This window comes from Hippichthys cyanospilos, chromosome 1, assembly GCF_059441005.1.
Source record: "Hippichthys cyanospilos isolate Australia breed blue-spotted pipefish chromosome 1, RoL_Hcya_1.0, whole genome shotgun sequence".
In the NCBI taxonomy this organism is placed as follows: domain Eukaryota; kingdom Metazoa; phylum Chordata; class Actinopteri; order Syngnathiformes; family Syngnathidae; genus Hippichthys; species Hippichthys cyanospilos.
The window spans coordinates 17,817,623-17,837,500 of NC_142369.1; the positions used below are offsets into that span (position 1 = coordinate 17,817,623).

General features: G+C 38.9%; 3 protein-coding genes across 3 annotated transcripts in view; 2 read left to right on the plus strand and 1 right to left on the minus strand.

Annotated features, from left to right (window-relative positions):
* Positions 1-354: 354 nt before the first annotated feature.
* wdr31 (WD repeat domain 31) lies at positions 355-9,540 on the plus strand. Its single transcript, XM_088432490.1, has 10 exons — positions 355-629; positions 3,390-3,452; positions 4,347-4,479; positions 4,547-4,621; positions 4,805-4,949; positions 5,840-5,940; positions 6,017-6,084; positions 6,877-7,018; positions 8,159-8,327; positions 8,461-9,540. Exons 2-10 carry the CDS (start codon positions 3,406-3,408, stop codon positions 8,643-8,645), a joined length of 1,065 nt encoding a protein of 354 aa, XP_088288616.1. The 5' UTR covers positions 355-629; positions 3,390-3,405; the 3' UTR covers positions 8,646-9,540.
* Positions 9,541-9,658: 118 nt separating this feature from the next.
* bri3bp (bri3 binding protein) lies at positions 9,659-13,715 on the minus strand. The gene is made up of 3 exons (XM_088433681.1): positions 13,392-13,715; positions 12,604-12,706; positions 9,659-12,383 (listed from the first exon to the last, which is right to left on the minus strand). Exons 1-3 carry the CDS (start codon positions 13,587-13,589, stop codon positions 11,971-11,973), a joined length of 714 nt encoding a protein of 237 aa, XP_088289807.1. The 5' UTR covers positions 13,590-13,715; the 3' UTR covers positions 9,659-11,970.
* Positions 13,716-14,951: 1,236 nt separating this feature from the next.
* Positions 14,952-19,878, plus strand: part of stpg2 (sperm-tail PG-rich repeat containing 2) — a 66,377-nt gene continuing 61,450 nt past the window's right edge. The window contains exons 1-6 of the mRNA XM_088422447.1: positions 14,952-15,060; positions 15,143-15,246; positions 16,006-16,200; positions 17,093-17,266; positions 19,571-19,680; positions 19,768-19,878. The exon at positions 19,768-19,878 is cut by the window's right edge and continues 1 nt beyond it. Of these exons, the coding sequence (XP_088278573.1) occupies positions 14,952-15,060; positions 15,143-15,246; positions 16,006-16,200; positions 17,093-17,266; positions 19,571-19,680; positions 19,768-19,878 (803 nt within the window). The remainder of the gene's footprint in view (positions 15,061-15,142; positions 15,247-16,005; positions 16,201-17,092; positions 17,267-19,570; positions 19,681-19,767) is intronic.

Sequence of the window (19,878 nt, forward strand, 5' to 3'; positions counted from 1 at the left end):
GATGGATTTTGTTGTTCATTTCATGCTCTACAATTTAAAATTTCACCAGAAGTCTAAATTTAGGGTAGTGGCACACTTACTTGACTTTACTCTTAAAGATTGTTATTGCTTTTTTTGCGTTAATGAATCTCTTTCACTTTTGCTTACTTCCCTGCGCCTGGGTGCTCCTGTCTTTTCCTAAACTCAACCACCAAACGAGACAATGGGCTAGCAGTTTGTGCTAGCGGAATGCATAATGGCATTTTTAATCATTTTAGCGACAAAATTTGATGATATGTAAAGAAAGCGAATTGCATAGAGAAAACCCCGCTGAAGGAGGCGGAGCTGTTGACATGACGACCGGCTTGGTCACGTGACCCCTTCATTCTTGCCTAGCTACGAGAAAAGCGTCGCCCCATCCTTCGTCTCCAGGGAAGAGAACTCGTCAAAAACTGAGCCTACTACGCACCAGCTCGGAGTTTTTAGAATGCCTGCTCATCCAACAGGGAACCGTTCAGGCTCGGCGGTGTTTGGACAAAGACTCGACCGAGTCTTAATGTCGACAGAGCGCCGGACGTGAAGGTTAAAGATTAGTTAGCATGCTAGGCGGCTAGCGACAGCATAGGGAGGACTCCTGGCTGGACTGTCAGGTACACATGTACATGAAAACAAATCACCACACATTCAACTACCATTGCGCCTCCTCACACCACGCGGTTATTTAACTTTTGTTCTGAATGTTGGCATTCCCATAGCGGTTGGTAAGCAGTCGGCATTTTCCAATTCCTTGTGACGGTAATAGGATTTAATTGCTTAAGAAGCTAAGATGTGTGCGCCCGTCTGGCGCGTGATGTAACCTCTCACCATTGTCACCAATTAATACGTAAAAGCTGTAATTGTGATAATTTAGTCATCCCAGGCAAATAAAAACATTCGTGAGCTGTTTTCTAGCTGCATTTTATTGACTGGTGTTCTTATGGAAGGAGTTTGACTTAATTAAACTATCCATCTCATGATCCATATACAATTACGCCATTAAGATATATCAGCGCACTAGCAGAACGATTCTGTTTGCACCCACGACTAATATGGACGTAAAAGTGTGCAAAAATGACCAAGACATATGAGGGCGGTGAGTTTTTCAAGTGACTGCCTTGATCCCAGTTGTAGTTGCATATTTTAATCCCAACCCTGGTGACCATGTCGAAGAATCCTTGAGCAAGACTCTAAAGCCTTATTTGCATCTAGTGGACCTGGCAGCTTGTGTGGCAGCAGCTTACCTTAGTGTATGAACGTGTGTGTTAATGATTGAATGTGAGCCTTTGTAAAGTGCTTTGACTGCCATATAGTGTAGACGGCACTGGTAGTAGAATCCATTTACCATTTAATACCTGGACCCGAAGCTAGGTAAGGAGACTGAATAAATGTTCAAAACGCTTTCTCTATGTACATTTGTAAAAACAAGTTCAGACTGTTAAAAGTGAGATACAATGACAGTAGAACAACCAAATCTAAACATTTAAGGACAAAGCATAATGCATAAAGAACTACACTAAACAGAACTAGGCGACCATGTTGAGGTAGTGGTTGGCACATTAAAATCACAATTCTGGGGCTCAAGATTTCAATCTCAGCTGTGAGCTTCCTGTAGTGAGTCTTAATTTCCTAAAAAGAAGACTCTTGCACTTTCTTAAAAAAGAGAAGGCGTAAGATAAACTATAGTTATTTATGGGTCATTCTATGTCAGTTCATATAAATCTTAAGAACTTCCCAATGGACCCTATTTCAGTTTGCCTGATCTTTATACCATCAGTGCCCTATGATGTCAAATACAGCAATCCGAAGTTTGAGCCTGGTAACTTAAACAGTTTTTGAGTTATGCCTCTTCAAAGTTTGGAGGCCACAACCATTTTTGGGATTCAGGAATTCCTCACTAAAATTTGGACCATATTTGGAAGCCCTCATCTTTTGTTTTGAGGTTCAGTCTGTACCTAGTGCAGTCAGTCCATCACTAACCACCAGGCTTAACAACTCAAATGTACTGCTGGTGTTGCATACACTGAACATAGTACAAAGGGTTAATTTGCGTGCAAGATGTTATTTTGACATTATCCTTGTTTTAATCGGTATTCAATTATATGTGTCTGTTTTCACTAGCAGAAACTTCAAAAAACAGTTAAAACAACAGTAACCTATTTTCCGACTTTATTTTTCAGAAGATATCCAAAAATAGTACCATATGCAAAGACTTGGTTTATAGTGAAGTAGTTGGATAATAAAAATACTTATTCATATGACCAGCAAGGCCAACAAGGGGCCTTATGTAGGAGTTCAAAAATGCCATTTTCCCTAGCCATATTTAGAGCCCTTCTGTACCCCTACCAAACGCCCGTGTCTTGAAACTCTCTAAATTCAAGTTCCCAAATGTGATGATACATCAGTTGGAATCCCACTAATACAAAACATTTCCAATGTGTGAACCCCAAATATGTCCAAAAAATGTATCAAAATTGCATAATTCAAAGATCTACTTTAATAGGTCTCAAAATGGTACATCTATGGCAGTTTTGAGTGCAGATTCTGACAGGTAGGGTTACACAACGTGGATACAACATTTTTCAGGTCTTTACCTACCTTAAAACAAAAAGTGAGGACCTCCAAATATGGTGCCAAATTTAGCGAGCAATTCCCAGATCCCAAAATTGAGTGCGGCATCTGCAATCATTTTAGCTAGGTGGCTCACACTTCCAATTGTTTCAGTTGACATCATACGGCACTAACAGAATAAAATAAATACAATTATGTAAAAGTGAAGAACTGTTGATGAGAGTGTGTGATTTGATATGGAATGACCCTTGCTTGCAGGGGTTTTCTGAGATACTACAGCTTCCTAACACTTTCTGAAAACATCCATTGTATTGCAGATGGCGGGCCAGAATATAATGTCACGTTTTGGTGAATTTAACACTTAAAGTGATTTATACTGTATGTATTGTTAAATTATCGACCAATCTAAAGAGTTGAAATTTGCTCGCTGACTTTCATGATGCAATGATAATGGTTGAACAAACTTGCCATTTTTGGTGTCTCCAGAAAAGAGATGATTTTTGAGCTATGAAGAATTCCGGCCAACACTGGAACTATGATTTTTTTGTAAGACATTGATTGTGTCCGGTGATTGGCTAATGAAGGGGGTTCACCCTATGTTAGCACCTGTACTGTAAATTGATAGCCTATGTATTTTTTTTTTTTAATGTATGTAGCCTATGTATTTTTTTTTTAATTCTTGATTTGCATCACTTGCAACACACGCACACACACACAAGCACACGCGCACACACATACACACACACACACACACACACACACACACACAAAGCCAAACAAAATGCTCATAAATGTTGTTGCAGGTTCCCAGATTCAGAAATGGGGAAGCTACAGAGCAAGTTTCGCAAGAGGTCTGACCTGTACAGGTAAGATGTGCTATCTCTCGACATACTGTTACTTCATCTTTAGCAATACCTTGACTTACGAGTGCCCCAACTTGTCTTTGTTCATTTTTGCATTTTGAGATAAACTATGAATAACAAACACGCTTGAGATATGCTTCCGCTTGAGCGAAATGGAAAAATAAGTTGAGCAATTCAGGGAATGTTCTCCACGAGCCGGCGTGGGTTCTCTCCGGGTGCTCTGGCTTCCACCCACACTCCAAAAACATGCATGGCAGGGGTACTGGAGACTCTAAATTGTCCTTAGGTGTGATTGGATACGGGAGTGGTTGTTCATCCCTGTGTGCCCAGCAAATGGCTGGTAACCAGTTCCTGGTGTCCCCCGCCAACTGAGTTGGCACCAGCAAGCCAGTGACCCCGGTGAGGATAAGCGGCTATAGAAAATGGATGGATGAAATTCAGGGAACGTTGTCACATGTGAGCAAGGAGAGCAACAGTTGCCGATACTTTTTCCGCCGTTAATTGAATGGGACAAAGTCAAACACACCTTGAGATAATGAAAACCCTCCCAAGGAGTTGCTGTCGGCCTCAACTCAAGGCCAGCTGCGCGCATGCGTACTAACCGGCCAATCAGATTCCAGCCTGTGATGTGACTTACTAAGCCATCCCTCTGAAAGAAAAGCATTAATGCTAAAATGCTAGCAACTGTTATTCTAATATTCAGCAAGACATTACACCAGAGGTGAAAATGCTGGAACACATAAGAACTTAGCATTTTTCCCTGTGCTTGCGTACTTATAATGAATACTTCTAATACTTTACTAATGAAACCTGCCATTAAAAGGCATTAAGCTTGACCTTGAATAAGTGTGAATTTGCTGTTCAAAGACTATAACACTTTTCCTTTTCCATGTTCAGGGCCTCAGAGGGTGAAAAGGCAGGCGGTGCATTAGATGATCATGTGGTTCAGTATGAACCAGCCCATCATGGGTCTGTCAACACCATCACAAACCTCAGCTCTGATTTGTGTGTTTCTGGTGGCACCGACCAGGTAGATGACAGAAATGTAATGATATTGATTTCTGATGACTTTTAAAACATGTTATTGTGCGGGACAGGCGGTGGTGGTATATGACTGGAAACAAGGCTGCATGTGTCAATCCTTCCAGGGTCATAACAGAGAGGTTACAAAGGTAAAAGAAATGTTGGACATTGGTGGGCTGGAAATGCCTTTGTAAATTACTTTCTCTCACATACACACACACGCACACACACACACACACACACGCGCACACACACACACACACACACACACACACACAAACCCACGCACAAACACTAAAATAAACCCTATCTATCTTGTGTTTTTAACTCAGGTAGTGTGCTATCCGGGAAGCACATGGATCTTCAGTGCCTCACGGGACAAGACTGTCCTTATGTGGGACTTGAATCAGGGGGACGAGGCCATTCAGGAGTTTTGCGGTCACCAATTAGTGGTCAACGGGCTAGCAGTCAGCCCTGGTATTATATTACCACACTCTTACATTACTTACAATACTTACAATACAATTAGTTCCTACAATACAATAGTTGATAGATTACAAGGCAACAATATACCGAATGTCTAACTCATCAATCTCAATGCAAAGTCTTGTCCTTCATCAAATGTATCAGAATAGAAATATATATATATATTGTAAGAAAACATTACATGTCTGAATATGAAAAAAAGCATTAAAAGGGGTTTATCCAAAAGTATCTGAACTGATTTTACCACAATATCATAACAGAGGCAATATTTTTTTTACCATGATGATTTTTGTATTCAAAACAAGGGGAAAAAAAAAGAAAAAATCTTTGCAGGAAAATAACCCAATGCAATTCTTTTGCCAAATATGTCTACATATACTATTGCTGTAAATATATTGTACAGTAACTGATTTCATGAAAAAAATAAAACAATATTCCAGCTTCTGTTTTAAAAAGTAATAAAAACATATCAAAAGGGGCTCCTTTACTCAAAAGAATAGCAATACAAAATTTGTGTATTGTTATCACGACACAGGGATTGTATTACAATCATGTCCGCCTGCATAACATCACAGGAGTCTCAATAAAAGGCGTTCTTTCAAAGGAAGCTTAAAGTGATAGTGATAGTATGGTGATACACTGGTTAGATGTATATTAATATGTAAGTATACAATATACATTGTAAGATGTGTTTTGGGAAATATTTGTTTCCATCCTATCCATCCTTTGAAGTAAATATGGATCAGATATACTGTATTAAACTTGTAAAAGTGATGCAAATGGGCATTAAAAATTCAGTCTATTTTATAATGTTTGTACTGCTCCTATCGATTATTTTCATATAAAACAAAACTGAGACGGTTGCAAATGTATTTTGGTAGATGGAAGGAAGCTGTGCACGGGCTCCCGCGACAACTGCATGTGCCTGTGGGACATCGAATCTGCAAAATGCGAGCAGAGACACAACATTTCCAGAAATCTGGTGAGAACAATGCAATCTTTATGCTCAGTCTGCCAAAGCCATGTGATACCTTTAACTTCCCCCTGACGATTGCCAGGTGACTCACGTGTGCTGGGTGCCAGGCAGCTCCTCCATCGTCCAGACGTCGGAGGACAAAACCATACGGTACGGCCGACAGGTTTTGCCACTGCAACTATTTAAAGCAGCCAACTGTAGATTTTAGATTGTTTGATTAGAACGTATTTACATTACCCCACACTAGAAAATGTGGAGCACTTTCTCTTTTACTTCTTTCTGCCTCGCTACAAAAGGGACACAGACATGCGTAATCCATTCCAAAAACGAAACAGCTGATATTAATTTGTTTTTGGCTACCAGACACTGACAAACAAAGCAATATTGGAGTACATAGAAAAAAAAGTATAAAAGTATAAGAACAAACAGAATTACAAGCAAAGCTGTATTACTGATTTGACATTCAGCACGTGTTGTAGTTTTACAATAATAATAATATATAATAGTGTGTAAAGCTGTAATAAAAGAAGATTAAAGTTGAAATGATCTGAAAACAACATTGTAATTCAATGTCTTAGAGGAAACATAAATCGTACAGTAGTATAAATAGAATGGGATGTTTTAAATGTTGCATGGAACAAGTCATTTGTGTAATAAAAACATATAATAGTACAGGGCAGAACAGTTGTGAGAAAGACCTTGCATTCAATGACATGTTCTCAAAGTTTGTATCAATCAGAATGCAGTGTCTCGAACAGTGGGACAATATGTAACACTTTTGTGTTGACTTAAGTTGGCCAAAAGTAGAACAAATAACTAATACCATCATTTTACTAATGGGTTGACACATCAACCAGTGCTGCTCTCTGCAAACCACTTTTGTCATCAATAGTTTCACATTTTTGTACTCCTATGACATAAATGTCTGTTGTGTGTGCACAGTGTGTGGGATAGCCGTGTCTGGCAGGTGACCAACACATTTCCGGCCAAGCAGTACATCCAAACCCATTGTGACGTTTCTGACAATGGAAAATACCTGGTGTCCAGCAGCAATGGTTTTGGAGGCCAAGGCTGCGAGGCCACGGTGAGACGGTGCCATGTCCTGATTCATGTTGGTTTGCTGTGGACGAAACAAAATGACTGCCTCAGCGCCTATTCTTTCACATTAAGTACCATGAAAAATGGACAGATGAATATTTATAATTACATTTATAGAATAAATGCAGATTAAAGTTGCTATTCTGGAGGTATTATAAACATATTTTCAATAATCTTAACATTTTGAGAATATATTTTTTACTGACAAAGGGGAAAAAAATCCAGTTCATGAGGTTAAGTAAAATATTAGAGATTAAAATTTATTGCAAAAAAAAATATATTTGTAGAATGAGGGAAAAAAATGACCAAAATTTTACAATCTTTTTTTTTTTTTTAATAGAAAAAGTGAGTCTTCATTTTTACAAGAATTGTCAGGGTTCAGCACAGATTTGGTGATTGTGGACACCATTGTAGGGAGGATCAGGGGGAAGAAGTAAGTGTAGAAAAAGTAACCAGAACATGAGGAAAATAGGACAGCAAGAACTACAAAGACAGCAGGCGGGCAAACATGACAATGATCCCACACGGACTCAAAGAAAACAGGGAACTAAATACAAGACAAACTAACTAGCCAACAAGAAACACCTGTAAAAGAGACAGTTGGTAGAGAGAGCTGATCGGTTTACACAAGGGAGTGGGTTGACGACACTAACACAAAAGGCAAGGAAACAAAACCAGAATCCAAACATAACACATAAACCCAGACCATGACAAGAATAAAGTAGACTTGAACATTTTAAATCGAAGAAGAATAATTTAATATACAAAAAAGGAAATATTCTTGCGTGAGAGTAAAATGTAATTGTTCCAGATTAAAATGAAACTATGAACGTAAACTAATACAATTTTAGGGGTAATATCGTTTTACTGGAATTTTTAAAACATAATACATTTGGATTAAACAGACAGACAAACAAAAAAACAAACAGACATACATAAATAAACACATTTGATTTTAAGATTAATTTGGTACAAGAAATAAAAAAGTGGCACCCCCACAAAACACTCGGGGAATACATTTGATATTAAGTTGGTACAAAAAAAAACGTTGTAATATTACTATGAAAATCCACATATTCTCTACATTAATTTTCCCTACCTGGGATGATGTGGTGTGTGTGGCCAGCTGTGGGATCTGCGTCAGCCGGGCTGCAAAGTGGTGGAGTACAGGGGCCACCTGCAGACCACCGCCTGCTGCGTCTTCCTGCCAGCGTTACCAGGGCGCAGCGGCACCCCTCTGGTGGCCACATCCTCCCATGACAGCTCCATCAAAGTGTGGGACCAAAACTCAGCAGGTATGACACCCATACGACCACCGCGGGCCTCACATTTGACCTTGGTTTATGTTTTACATGTAGGTTGGCGCTTCTGGTGGCACCGAGGCGATGTTTGACGTCTCTCTCACATCTCTCTCTTGCTCTATTCTAGTGTGCTTAGCCACGCTGTCGCTCGATGGCGCTGGTCCTCTGGTGTCTTTGGCGCCCAGCGACGCCTCCAATGTGCTCTGTGCCAGCTTCAACAGTGGAATTCATCACATCCAGCTTCTCCAAACACCAGGCGCCTCTTCAGGAGCAGCCATGGATACAGATGTTAGAGTACTGTCCCGTTTCTGAGAGGTACCATTTCTGGATAAATGTGCCTCCAAAATTAAATGTGAGGCTTCAGATTTCACAACCATCCTCACATGTGATGTCAGCAAGTCTTGTGGCACTTCACCTTAGTTAGCATTCAAAGGATTTAAGTCTTTTGATGTCTTTGTCTTTGGTGTATGTCACCACAGACCGGTATCACTGACGGAAAAGAGAAAGTGTGACGGTAGCCATAAAAGAGGAATTAAACATTATGCAAGAAGTAATACAGTAGTATGAGATTAAGCTCAAACAATAGTTTTCATTTTATGCAAAAGCTTATTTTTAGCTACCATCCAACAACAAAATGAAAAGTATCTCCAAATTTAATCTTTTTTGTGTTCATTTATTTTTTAAACATGATACATTTGTTTTTTTGAGGGTATTTAAAATAAAAAAACTGAATGCTCAAACCAGGTTTTGGGATTACAAATATGTTCGTGTTGGGTGGCAATTTGGTACATATTGACTGTTGAAACTAGATTCTTTTTAAATTATGCTGTACTTGTCACAATGAAGATGAATACAATATTTTTATAGACGTGCAGATTTGCTCTAAATACTTTCCTATTGATGCATTTTTAAAGTGAAGCTGCAAGAACTATGCAACATTTAATAAAAGTTTATAGTCAAATATTACAATGAACAAATAATGTCATACGATTGCAAATGCAAAACAATGCTGCTCTCAACTCGCTGCCATACTTTTAAGAGTTAATAAAATTGTGCATCAGTAGTGTTTGACACCCATATGCCTGTACGCACTCCCAATTGTGTTTTGAGGCATCTTGGTTTATCATAGACCACCAGAGTTGTCGATATGTCACAGTACTTGATTCACTACTTTTGAATGATTGTTTTATATATATATATATATATATATATATATATATATATATATATATATATATATATATAAGTTATAAGAGTTAATAAAGCAATGCAAGACCACAACAAGCTTCAATCGGTCTTCTTGTTGAAAAAACATGGTTCACACCTCCTCTTTCTGTTTTTAATTCATTTAAATACAGAATTCATTCACAATTGGACACACACGCCCACAAAAACAAAAATTAAATTACTACCCACAGACACATTTGCATATAAACTCACAAACACATACACACAGTCACAGTTTTGAACTTTCCACGAGGCCTAGTCTACATATATGACAAAATGAGGAAAAAAAAGCCCCTAAAAATTAGATTAAAAAAAAAAAAAAACAGATTCAAGTTGGCACCTAACAGAAAAAGGCTGTGTGTGGAATAACAGTATACAAATATTCATTAAATAAACACAGTACTGACATGTTTCAATAGGGACTAGCATTTGAATGTACATGCAGTCGTAGGAAAACTGGAGTGGGTTTAGTCAGTTTCCTTTCAGTGCAAAATCCCACAAATGCACAGGACCTTTTTTTGTAAACTTGGAACCTTTTTCAGTGTAACACTACTTGAACTTCTTTGACCAGTCAGATAAAACAGTAATTGGACTGATTTTTAAATCAAATTTTAACAAAAGAACAAACAAAATAACATGCTTTAAGTTATAAAAAACATCCATCAGACACCTGCAACTGAATTAAGCTTACCGGTACGGTCACATGACTAAAACAGGTGGACAACCCATAGCCCCTAGGCCACATGAAGGAATTTGATGCAGCCTGGCATGCAGTTCTACAAAGTCAACATTTTAAAAAGACCAAAAATGCATGATGAAAATATGGATCAAAATTCATAAACTCAGAATGGCCCTCAAAAGGTATGTATATAAAGTAGCCCTAATCCTGGAATAAGATAAGGAACAGTTTTTATTATCATTAATTTTACACATTTCTTTCTTCATATCAATTGAGTAAAAATGAGCAGGTTGCAATATTGGTACAAATGCCTGTAACTGGTTGGACGCTAACAGATTTCAACAATTTAAAGCCATTTAACAACATCTGCAGTTTTGAATTGATCACAATACGCTTGTAGAGAATGCTTGAAGAGAGTGGTATTACCGGTACTTAGAACTTTGGCCTAGTTTTGGCATTGCAACTATGTACAAAATGGTGTTTCAACAATTCAGAATACATGATGAGAATCGACAAACTGGCCATTGTTAAGATTGGACCAGGGGATTAAAACAAGATAGTGTATGTAAAAACGATAATAAAAATTAAAAACAATCAAACAAACAAAAAAAAAAATCACCACAGAAAATGAAACTTTATATATTCAAAAACGTTTTCTCCAGTTAGTCCCTGAGAATATTACTGTGTATTCATGATGCAGAGACATTCCTGTAACTATGAAGTCAAGTAAGTATGCATACACACTGTGTGGACTTGAGTATTCATAACAAATATTTTACTTCCTGTTCAGTTTTTTTTTTAATCTCAATACCTTTGCTCATTTAAGAAGAGAATTATATCTATTTTTTTTTGATAGGAAGCTGAATAAAAACAAGCATTTACACAAAATAAAATGGACATATTGGTGTTGTACGCGCACTCCTTGATAATTTAACATTTTGGAAAATATCAGATTTCTTTTGTGTGGCATGACATACAGTGGTACCTCCAAGGAAGGCCTAACTTGGAAATTGTGAGGGTAAACTGCCTTAAATGACATTTTGAACATGATCCTGTTGTGACGTCAGGGCCAGACCTCAATTGAGTGTGCGTCAAAGGAATAACTTTCTACCTGTTGTTTGGGCTTGACAAAATGGATGAGAAGAATATCTCAAGTGTGAGAGTGTCAAGTATAAACTTTTGACCAGTTTCAGTGTCATACTAGTGAGTGATGCTGTCTAGTCAGTGGTCATAAGGATCTTTGTAACGGATGGTGATTTTATTCATCTCTTAAAGGTATTTTCAACCTGCTGTGTATGTTGGCCATATCAATGAAGATATATGTATTTTTTTTTAAGCAGATTTTTAAATTGTAGAAAATGCATACAAAACATGTCATGTCAGTTTGTTCACATTTAGTAAATGTGTCCGCATGTCTCAGTCCTGATGCATTTGTGGCAAGATTTTAGACATGAACTGCCTGGTCTCCCCATATATTTATCAGCCCTAAAACATATTTTCACCACTGACCTTTTGTTCTTTCTACATCTTTTTACACACTTATGTCAGTTAAATGTTAAAATGTGACTTTAAACCAGGCCTGTACACTCAGTCAAATTTTGACCTCCGAGGTACCACTGCAGCTTAAAATGCATGAGGACAATAGACAATGAACTTGAGCAGGTAAAATTATTGTTGGATGTTCAAATACCGATAGAGTGAACGCTGCCGCTGCTGTTGTTGTTGTTGCGTCTACTCAGCCACATGCTCCAGGCCATCGATGATCCGACTCAGCCGAATGTTGAGCAGCCGGACCTGAGTGTCAAGGTGGTCAATCTTTTCCTCCAGCGATCCGGTTCCACGTCGCCAGTAGACGCCCACGGGACCCGTCATGAAGTACAGTGCCATGATGACGCAAAGCGGCAACACGGCGCGCTCGGGGTCGCCCTCAAACTTCTGCAGCACATACAGGCAGGCCAGGGCCAGCAGAACCACACGCACCAGCCAGAAAAAACGTCCAAACACAACGTGCAGCACGTAGAACACGCCACCCAGGAGCACCAATAGGAACCACAGGGCTGCCAGGACACCGGCCACGAGGGGCAGGGCGCGTGCTGGGTTGCTGCTCAAGGATGCTGGGCTGAAGTAGTGGCTAAGGTTGGACGCTGCACATGGGAAAACAAATTTACATGAGCGCCTGGATTTGAGTGAAAATTGGTATCAAATTATTTACTCATGAATGTGTAAGATTATACGTACATATTTTTGTATATATATATATTGCAAGGGAAAACAGCGGGTTTATTTACATAACTGGGGAATGACGCCTATTCAATTGGCTGTTACTATTTGAGCAAATAATACTAAGAGCGACAGTTAACTTACAGTCAACGCCCATAACATCAAGGAGATCGGCCCAGATTCTCCAAATGGTGTCAAGGAAGGAATCCACGCCATGAACGAAGCGCTCTGTTGCTTTGGAGAAGAACTAGAAAAAATAAACACAGGAATTGAAAAAAAATCTTAAAACACACCCATGTACACATGCAGCGCAACCACATATGGGGGATTGAACTCGAACAGAATGGCTACTTGTGAATTTCTCAAAATGTATTTTTAAACTTTGATATAATCAACAAAAAATATTTTAAAATGTAAAACACAGTTCTTTACTGGAGCTGCGCAGATTTCTGACGGAGCTCTAGCACCTCCTGGGCCCGGCGTAGCATCGTGCCTACACGATACCAGTGACGGGGTTGCTACAATATCTTCATAACACATTTAAACGTCAGTTTAAAAAACACTGAGGAATTGGGATTTTGCTAAAAGAAAAAAGCTTCAACAGCTTTGGCGAAGAAACGCACCGGAAGTAGCCCAATGCACGGTGAGCGTTGTCAGATCGTGACGTCACTATGCAATACCGTAATATTTGAATGTAATATTTCCTTAACCAGCGTAGTTGTTCACTAAGCCTAATCGACGCTTTGGTGGGTATGGTTCTACCAATTAATATGTTTTATGAGTGAAAACCAGGCTAAATGTGATACAAAATGGCATCCTCCTGAATAGACCTTCACTTCCCCCTTGTGGGGTTGATTTCCTCGCTAGCCACTTAACTTAGCATCACACACTCAAAATCAATCGTGCCATTCGGGTCTGTGTCGTACGCTCACCTTGTAGAGGCCTCGGATGTTCTCCTCTCCAAACACGTTGCTCAGCGTCTGGTAGACACCGTTGGCTGCCCGTCGGAAGCTGTTCTGGTTGCTGGTCCGGCTCCTGGCTGCTTGGGCCGCCGAGAGCACGGACGCGGACAGGACTAGGAAAAGCAAAGCACCCGCAGTCGCCTTCATGGCCCACCTAAATCTTATCATGTATGGGATGAGATGAAAACGCGGCTCGCAAGACGTCGCTTTCCGTTCTTGCTTGCAGTCGGTCAAAGGCTCGATGCCTCGAGACGGCCGTTGACAAGAGATCTCCGTTGCGTTTATGGTGTCCTCGTAAATTATGATTGCCAAAACCCGCCAACGGGACTTCGGGGCGGGAAAATCACGCATGAGTCTGCGTTATTCTTTTATATACTGTACGATCAGTTTCCATTATATAGTTTACCTTACAATATGCTCTATGAATCAAGGCGCACTCCAAAGTTTAAATGATAATTTACGATGACCGACAGTGGTTGTGTTCTGTGAATGCGCCACAACATTGTCGTTTTATAATCCACTGCTGCCCTCCACCGATAGACGTGTTGTACGCAAGTTTGTTTGACGGTCGATGGACCCCTCATCCCCACGCAATTTATCTCAAATATTTCATTTCTTATGTGTGGGTCATTCCAGAATTGGAGGACATTTTACGTGCCGCACGTCAAATTTTAAATAATCCACATTCAAAATACTAAAGGTGGCTGTTTCTGAGCCATTTTACTTGTTCAGAGACCACGTCTAATGGTTTCATTGCTGTCGCTTGCAACTTTAGGAATATTTATTTCAATAAACATCATCAAACAGTTTTGTATACTTGCTGAATATATATATATATATATATATATATATATATATATATATATATATATATATATATATATATATATATATATATATATATATATATATATATATATATATATATATATATATATATATATATATATATATATATATATATATATATATATATCAATCAATCAATCAATCAATCAATCAATCAATTGACAATCAATCAAATATATATATATATATATATATATGTAACATAAATAATATATGTAACACATATATATATATATATATATATATATATATATATATATATATATATATATATATATATATATATATATATATATATATATATATATATATATATATATATATATATATGGTATATGGTTACTTTAAATATTATTTGGTACTTGTGTATATCATACTTTCACAAAGCATGATGCTGTGAGCATTTCAATGTCCTACCACCAACCACCAGATGGTAGGATTGGATAAAGAGCTGGCCTTGACCTCAAACCTGAAATGCATTGACTGCAATTACAAGTTGGACGGCTTCCCGTGATATCCTAGCAACAGAGGTTAGACTAAAGTGCTCGATAGGGCACTAGGTGGTATCGTAGAAACGCAGTTGACAGAACGCAATAACAAAAAAAAAAGATGGCCCCATTAAGTTCGCATACAAAGTTTATTCATGTGTAAGTACTGTTTCAGTGTAATAAGGCAGTAAAGATGTACGGGCGCGCTCCAAGGGTCACTTTCTTGCCGAATAGCGAGACCTCTGCCACGGTGGGTCCGGGATCTTACAACCTAGATTCAAGAAGACACTCCACGGTGTCAGGTAGTATTGTTAAAAAGTGAAACAACACATGAACCAAACACGATTTTAAACTGTTTCTATATGTTTTGTCCTAATTGCACAGGTGGCTATGCTCCGTTTCTGTCTTTGGCTAGCAGACTGCCATTGATCAATGAGTCCAGTGGAACAGAACCGGGACCCGGGTACTATGATGCTTCACCAGTAAAGGTAAAGTGAATGTCTCGTTTAATACAATTGATCCTCGATTACAAGATCTTTCATAATTTAACACCATCATATAAACCCAAATGAAGTTGAGATGTTGCATTGAAAATAAAATCTGAAAACAATAATGTGTGATTCCTTTTCGGCCTATAATTAATTGGATATAATAAAAGACACGGTATTTAACGGCTCAGTTGTTCGCAAGTAAAGTTGGGGCAGACAGGAAAGAATTCCACCAAATCAAGTGGCCTGCCAGCAGTCTTGACCTGTTCCCAAATGAAATGTGTGGCATATTATGAACCTCAAAAAATAGGACAATGAAATGAAAAATTGATTATCAAGCAGGAATAGGAAGGAATTCTGCATTCAAAGCTTCATCAACTAGTGTCCTTAATTCCCAAATGCTCATTAAGTATTTATTAAAAAAAAAAAAGTAAAAAAAAAAAGTTGATGTACCAGCAATAAACATGCCCGTGTACCAGCTTTTTGAATTTTTCATATTCAAAATGGAAAATTACGGAATATTTAAAAAGAAAACCAAAAAGTAGGAAAGTATATCAGTATGACAATTAAATAACTTGTCTTTGTTGTGTAATACAAAATTAGGATTGAAAGGTATTTGCAAGTCATTGCATTTTGTTTTTATTTTAGTATTACACGACTGAGTTTGTATTTGAAGCTACTTGAGTAGTTTTTGTCATATTATTGAAATGCAGATGCAATTATGTAATGTTTATAAACGATGGTGAATTCTCTTTTTAGTTAAATGTCCATGGTGGTTGCAGTCTTCGCAGTAGTTCCAAGCGCTTCGAGGACCTGGCTTGTGTGGGTCCGGGCCCCGGGGCCTATGATGTTCTTACACTGCCAGCCAACACCAGCCACAACAAGCTGAGGGCTCAGGGGAATGATACTGTGCTTGACAGGCACCTGGTTAAACTGACGAATGAAAGGAATATGGTAATGTTAATAATGTACAGTATGCCCTACCTACCCTGACACCACAGCTGAAGAAATCACTCGTATGCATTACTGGGCGTTGCATCATTTGAATCGTGTACTACACAAGCTATTTTCCGGAGCATTTAAATACCATCAGCAATTAAAACTTACAGTATTACTACACATGATAAATAAAATGCTTGCACTCACCACTGATATATATATATATATATATATATATATATAGTCATTTTTTTGTCGACTTCACCACAAAAAAACCTAACACAATTTAACTGTTTGCCTTTTCATATCTTATTTAATGGTCCTCAGTGTTACTGAGAGTTCAACACAAACAAATGACCCTCAAACGCATCTAAATTATTTTAGCATTGACCCTCTTGCTACTGACACAAATATGTTTTTTCCTCTCTTCACCTGGTAGGTCTAAGTGATGTTGTGATTGTACCCAAGTGTCTGAGGACTTTTAATCCATCAATGTTAAAACACGATTGGCTGATTTTTAGTGTTGAGTCAAAATGTGCCAAGGCTTTGAAGCACGTCGAGCAATCCAAGATGAAATTTCAGAAGCACATATCAGGGCATTCTAGGGAAATGATGTCATTGATGATGTATGAAGCCTCATCTTGAGAAGTGGTTCATGCGTCGGAAAGATTAATTGACGAAGAAAAGGAAACGCTGCGTGAATATATTTAGTTGTCCAGTTGGAACTTGATCAATTTCGCCTTCAGGATGCTTTGTATGTCTCCCTGCTGATTGAAATGATCAGACAATTTGCAAGGTCTGCAGAAGCTGGATAAGGATCCTGAACATTTAAATCAAGCGTCTTGCAGCAGAAAAATGAAAACGACTAAAAACTTCTGTTGTAACCTTAAAAAAGGTCTCTTTATAGGCACATTCCGCTAAAAGTGTGCTGCAGCGGGTTGCCAGCCAGTATGATGCGCCATCCATTCCCTCCCCGGGTCAGGCCTGTGGCTACGAGGAGGACGACTTGGGTGTGCTCCGCAAGCAGGAGCCCCCACACAGAGACACAACTCTCGGGCCGGCCTACTACAACCCTTTTGGGGTAAGTGTTACTTCCAAATTGTCCAAATACTTTTGTATCCACAAAACAGTGTTACACTCCCAGGGCCCAGAGTGAGTAATCTGGCGCTATACTTTCAATACATCAGTGACAATGTCTTCCAAGTTCATTTACTGTAATGTTAAGCACATGGAAACACTCCTCACTTCATTGACTGATCTCTCAATCAATTTCCATGTCAAATGACGGCAGCATCACTTTGGAAGCCACGGTGCACCAATTCCCAACCCTTTTACATGTGTGCATTAAAGAAGCGGAGCCATTCGTAATGATTTCTGACATCGCTTTATACTTACTTATTTACTTGAAACAACACACGCACGCATGCACACACACACTTATACACAAAGAAGTCATCTGCTAATGACCGATGGGAGCCCACAGTGCCCTTGAGTGTTTGTGTAAGTCAGATGTGTCCAAATCCGGTCCTCAAGGGCTGGTAAACAGCATGTTTTCTAGGTTTCTTTCCCCAACACACCTGATTGAAATTATCGGGTCATCAGCAAGCTCAGCAGAGCCTGATGATGATCCTGATCATTTAAATCAGGTTTGTCAGGGAAAGAAACCTGGAAAACATGCAGGACAGTGGCCCTCGAGGACTGTGATTTGACACCCCTGGTCAAAGTTGTAACCGCTAACTCACCACAGATGTCCACAATGATGAAAAATTGTCAGCATTGCTTTACAATACTACTGCATTTCCTCAAACAGCGGGTCACTCCCAATACCTGCTGTGTCCCAGTTACAGTATTTGCCAGGCGCATTTGTCTACTAAAGACATATGCGTCTGGCTTTTTATGTTTTTTTTTTTTTTACTTTTTTTTTTTTAATCAGATAGCCAAGCAGAGATTTTGTACCCTCCCAAACAAACAAACAAACAAACAAACAAACAACTACATTCAACATTCAAATGGGTCAATTTGGCTCACAACATAATAGAAGGGTTGATTCAAGAGGTTTCATGTCGTACCACAGCAGTTTATTGAAATACATCAAATTTGGTTTCCCTTGTTCCTGGTGGACAGGACCCGCACAAAACAGGCTAAGTTTAATGCACCTGGGAACTGTTTCCTAAGCAGATTGAGGCAGAGGAATAACCACAGGATAATCGCTCTGGATAATCTTTGAAAAATTGCAGATAATTGGCTCTGAGCGGATTTTAATCACAATAAAAGAACAATACGAAAATATGGCCTGATCTATTGAGAAATTTTCCGGCTATAGCTACCTCAGTTATTGCTTAAATTCATTAAAAAGAAAAGAAAAACATTTTCATTAAGCGGAAGAAACACATTTAAATAATACATGTTGGACATTCTCTTCACTACTAAAAAGTCTAGCTGTGTTTGTTGTTTCACTTTTAAAAGCCTCGCTAGACATAAAAATGCAATTTGTGGCCACAGACCGCACAGACAGCTTGGGCGCTTGTTTGCATCCACCCGCATGCCATGCTAAATAAATAGCTTTAAAAGACGACTACTGTATCTGAAAATCTTTTGTTCCCCTGGCAGGATCGTGGTGGGATTGAACCAGCGATCTCGCTGTGTGCGCAGTGTTGAGATGGAGAGCAGGAGATGGGCACCCCGTGGAGTTTTTCCCTTTGAGCCAGATTTACTATTTCTTTTTCCTACTTTTCCCAGGATGAGTCTGAGTGAATAGGGCCGGACAGCCGGGTCAGGAAAAACTTATCAAAAGAGACGGGAGAAGTTGAGGCGCTTTGATTCACAACTTTTATTTGCCGTTTTTTCTCTTTTTAAATTCCTTGAGCTTTCACATTCGCATTGGGCGCATGGGTCAACTTGAGTGTCATCCTTTTTACGTCACTAATGTCCTGCGGTATTTGCAGAGAGAACCAAACAAATGACCTTATATGTTGTACAGCATTTATTGGTGCCATGGACTGATTACTACTGGAAGTAAGATGTTTGTTTGATCCAACCTCATTAAGCCTGTTTTATGTTACTGCCACCTTTTTTTTTCATAATTGAAAATACATCCCTGAGTCATTTTCATCTTCATGCCTTTTTTTGGGTGGGGGGTGAATCCTTAGTTAAGTGTAAAGCTGTAAAACTGAAGTTGAGGAGTGAAGGCTCTAAAACTAACCGAAAGAGATGAGGAATGCTTACCATATTGTGACATTTTGCTTAATTTCAATTCTCATTCTTATTCAGCCTCCTAAGGCAATTTAGATAAAACATCAACCGATTCCATTCTATGTTTATTTATCTATTTTTTGGCAATTCCTTCATCCATTCTTTTTTTTTTTTTTTTTTCATTTCTCTCCAGGCAGAGACGTCCGCCAAATACAAAGGGATCCACTTTGGGAACATGACTTCCAGAAGAGGCGAGGTGATCAAGGATGAAGTTCCGGGGCCGGGCCACTACTACCCTGAGATGTGAGCATCACCTGCTACTCCACACTAGATGTGTTTATTTTATGTAGATTTCAACTTGTGCACCCTCCTCTTAAAAACACACGTCAGCGTTCCTGAAACGCACTATGAAAACGTGAACATTCAAAAAAAGCAGAGGGTCAAGGCAGAGCTTGTCATTCCTCGATACCACCAACTGCTGCCCCAACAAGAGCAGAAGAA

Excerpts from the sequence above, each read along its gene's own strand:
- bri3bp (XM_088433681.1), bottom strand. The coding sequence starts at position 13,589 with ATGATAAGATTTAGGTGGGCCATGAAGGCGACTGCGGGTGCTTTGCTT. Across the intron at positions 12,707-13,391 it reads ACATCCGAGGCCTCTACAAG|TTCTTCTCCAAAGCAACAGA; the intron begins GTGAGCGTACGA and ends TATTTTTTCTAG. Across the intron at positions 12,384-12,603 it reads TGATGTTATGGGCGTTGACT|CGTCCAACCTTAGCCACTAC; the intron begins GTAAGTTAACTG and ends TCCCATGTGCAG.
- wdr31 (XM_088432490.1), top strand. The coding sequence starts at position 3,406 with ATGGGGAAGCTACAGAGCAAGTTTCGCAAGAGGTCTGACCTGTACAG. Across the intron at positions 4,480-4,546 it reads TTTCTGGTGGCACCGACCAG|GCGGTGGTGGTATATGACTG; the intron begins GTAGATGACAGA and ends TGTGCGGGACAG. Across the intron at positions 7,019-8,158 it reads GCCAAGGCTGCGAGGCCACG|CTGTGGGATCTGCGTCAGCC; the intron begins GTGAGACGGTGC and ends GTGTGTGGCCAG.